The sequence below is a fragment of the Pseudopipra pipra genome, unplaced genomic scaffold (genome assembly GCF_036250125.1).
Source record: "Pseudopipra pipra isolate bDixPip1 unplaced genomic scaffold, bDixPip1.hap1 HAP1_SCAFFOLD_52, whole genome shotgun sequence".
Lineage (NCBI taxonomy): Eukaryota > Metazoa > Chordata > Aves > Passeriformes > Pipridae > Pseudopipra > Pseudopipra pipra.
Genome location: NW_026991003.1, coordinates 120,001 through 122,286, shown reverse-complemented (window position 1 = coordinate 122,286; position 2,286 = coordinate 120,001). Strand labels below are relative to the sequence as shown.

General features: G+C 75.2%; 1 protein-coding gene across 1 annotated transcript in view; it reads right to left on the bottom strand.

Moving 5' to 3' along the window:
* Positions 1-636: 636 nt before the first annotated feature.
* LOC135408554 (collagen alpha-1(I) chain-like) overlaps positions 637-2,286 on the bottom strand; it is a 3,893-nt gene continuing 2,243 nt past the window's right edge. The window contains exons 2-3 of the mRNA XM_064643667.1: positions 2,254-2,286; positions 637-2,187 (exon numbers count right to left, since the gene is read on the bottom strand). The exon at positions 2,254-2,286 is cut by the window's right edge and continues 951 nt beyond it. Coding sequence (XP_064499737.1) covers positions 637-2,187; positions 2,254-2,286 — 1,584 coding nt within the window. The remainder of the gene's footprint in view (positions 2,188-2,253) is intronic.

Sequence of the window (2,286 nt, the reverse complement as noted above, 5' to 3'; positions counted from 1 at the left end):
GACCTGTTGTCCGAGCCCGGCGGGTAGACCTCTTGTCCGAGCCCGGCGGGTAGACCTCTTGTCCGAGCCCGGCGGGTAGACCTCTTGTCCGAGCCCGGCGGGTAGACCTGTTGTCCGAGCATGGCGGGTAGACCTGGTGTCCGAGCCCGGCGGGTAGACCTGGTGTCCGAGCCCGGCGGGTAGACCTGGTGTCCGAGCCCGGCGGGTAGACCTGGTGTCCGAGCCCGGCGGGTAGACCTGGTGTCCGAGCATGGCGAGTAGACCTGGTGTCCGAGCCCGGCGGGTAGACCTGGTGTCCGAGCATGGCGGGTAGACCTGGTGTCCGGGCCCGGCGGGTAGACCTGGTGTCCGAGCCCGGCGGGTAGACCTGGCGTTCGGGTTAGGCGGGTCGACCTGGTGTTCGGGCCCGGCGGGTAGACCTGGTGTCCGAGCCCGGCGGGTAGACCTGGTGTCCGGGCCCGGCGGGTAGACCTGGTGTCCGAGCCCGGCGGGTAGACCTGGTGTCCGGGCCCGGCGGGTAGACCTGGTGCCCGAGCCCGGCGGGTAGACCTGTTGGCCCGGGCTTCCGGGCCGACCCGTTCGCCCAGTCGGGCGCGGCCGGCCTCGTGCCCCGCCGGGTGCTGTCGAGCATCAGGTCTACCCGGTTCCGGGGCTGGCGAGCATCAGGTCTACCCGGTTCCGGAGCCGGCCGATGCGGCCGCCGCGGCCGCCGCCGGCGGCCTGCGCCCCGGCGGCGTCCCGGCGCAGGGCCACCAGGTCTACCCGGCTCCGGCGGGACTTAGGCGCCTGTCGGCATTTTCGGGGTAGACCTGTTGTCGCGGCCGGCCCCGGAAGTCGGCCAAGGGGTCGCTGTCGGGCGCCGCCTCCGGTTAGGTCTAGGCGAGAGGCGGCCTGCTCTCGCGCGCCTCCCCGCTGAGGAGCCTCGAGCCGCTTCGGAGGCGCGGCGGCGCCAGGACGCGTCTGTCCGTATTGTGGGCAGGGGTTGTCTAGCAGCGCGGGTTCCGAGGGCCCCTTTTCTTCCGCGTCTGCTGCCGCGCGGCCTTCGGCGCGTGCCACGGGCCGGCCAACCCCACGAGCGGCAGGAAGGCCGGCGCGAGAAAGCCGCGGGGCTCTCGACCGGCTTCCTCGGGCGGGCCCGATGACGGGAGAGGAAGACGAGAGCCGAGCGCGAAAGCGCAGCCGAGGGAGTGCGGGACTGGGACGGCCGAGGGGGGCCCGCGGGGGCCCGACAGCAGCGTCCAGCCCGAGCCGGTGGCGGCTGCCGGCTCCCTGAGGGCCCCGGGCGAAGGCGATGGTGTGCGAGGGCGGCGAGGCGGCGGCGTCTCGTCCTTTCGGTGGGCCGGCCTTAAGCCGGCGCCCGTCGTCCGGCGGCGGCGGCGGGCATTGTTGCGGGCGGTTGGCGGCCGGGGCTCGAAGGGCCGAGCCCGCGCGGGCTTTTTCCCCGGCCGCCTCCCGAGAGCCCCGAAGATGGCCCGGGCCTGGGTGGCGGCGCCCTGTCCTCGGCTGCCGGGCGGCAGCGGTGCCGGCGGCGTGCCGGGGACTGGCGGTGGGCGTGCGGCCTCGCCTGGGCCCGGCCGGTTGCCGGAGGGGCTCGGTGACGGGACCGCCCGATGGTCGGGCGAGGCGGCGCCCTCGGCGCGCCTCGGCTCTTTTGTTCGTTCCCCCTTCCTCGGCCCTAAGCCGGGGACCCGCCCAGCGGGCCGAAGGCGGCGGCGCCGGCCGGCCAGGCTGTGGCCGGCGGCCGCGCCGGCAGACCGAGAACCCGACAGAGTCGCCGGGGAGCCCTGGGGACGCACGATGGCCGTTGGCGGGCGAGGCGGCGGCGCCTCGCCCCTCCCTCCTCTTAGGCCGGCGCGAGAGCCACGGCGGCCGGGCGGCCCGTGCGGTCGGGCCTGCCCCGCCGGCCTGGCTGCCGGAGGGCTGGGTTCCGCGAAGGTCTGTCGGCCGGGGGCCGGGTTGCGGGCGAAGTGGGGCGCCCTCCCGGCCTTTTTTTTCCGTTTTTTTTGATTTTTGCTCCGGCGGCCTTAAGCCGCAGCACGCCGAGCGCGCCAGGGAAGAGAAAGTGCGTGAGAGCGCGAGAGCGGCCCGGCAGCGGCCGGCCGCCGCCGAGGCGCGAGCCCGTGGGCAGCGAGAGGGAATCGGGGAGCGAGGGGCGCGGGCCCCGCCCCGAGCCCCGGGCGGCCGTGGCTAGCACGGCGAGCGAGAGGCGCGCGTGCTTTTTTCTCGGGGGCTTTTTGTTTTTCTCCCCGTCGCCGTCCCCCGGCCTTTCTGGGGGAAGCCGACGGC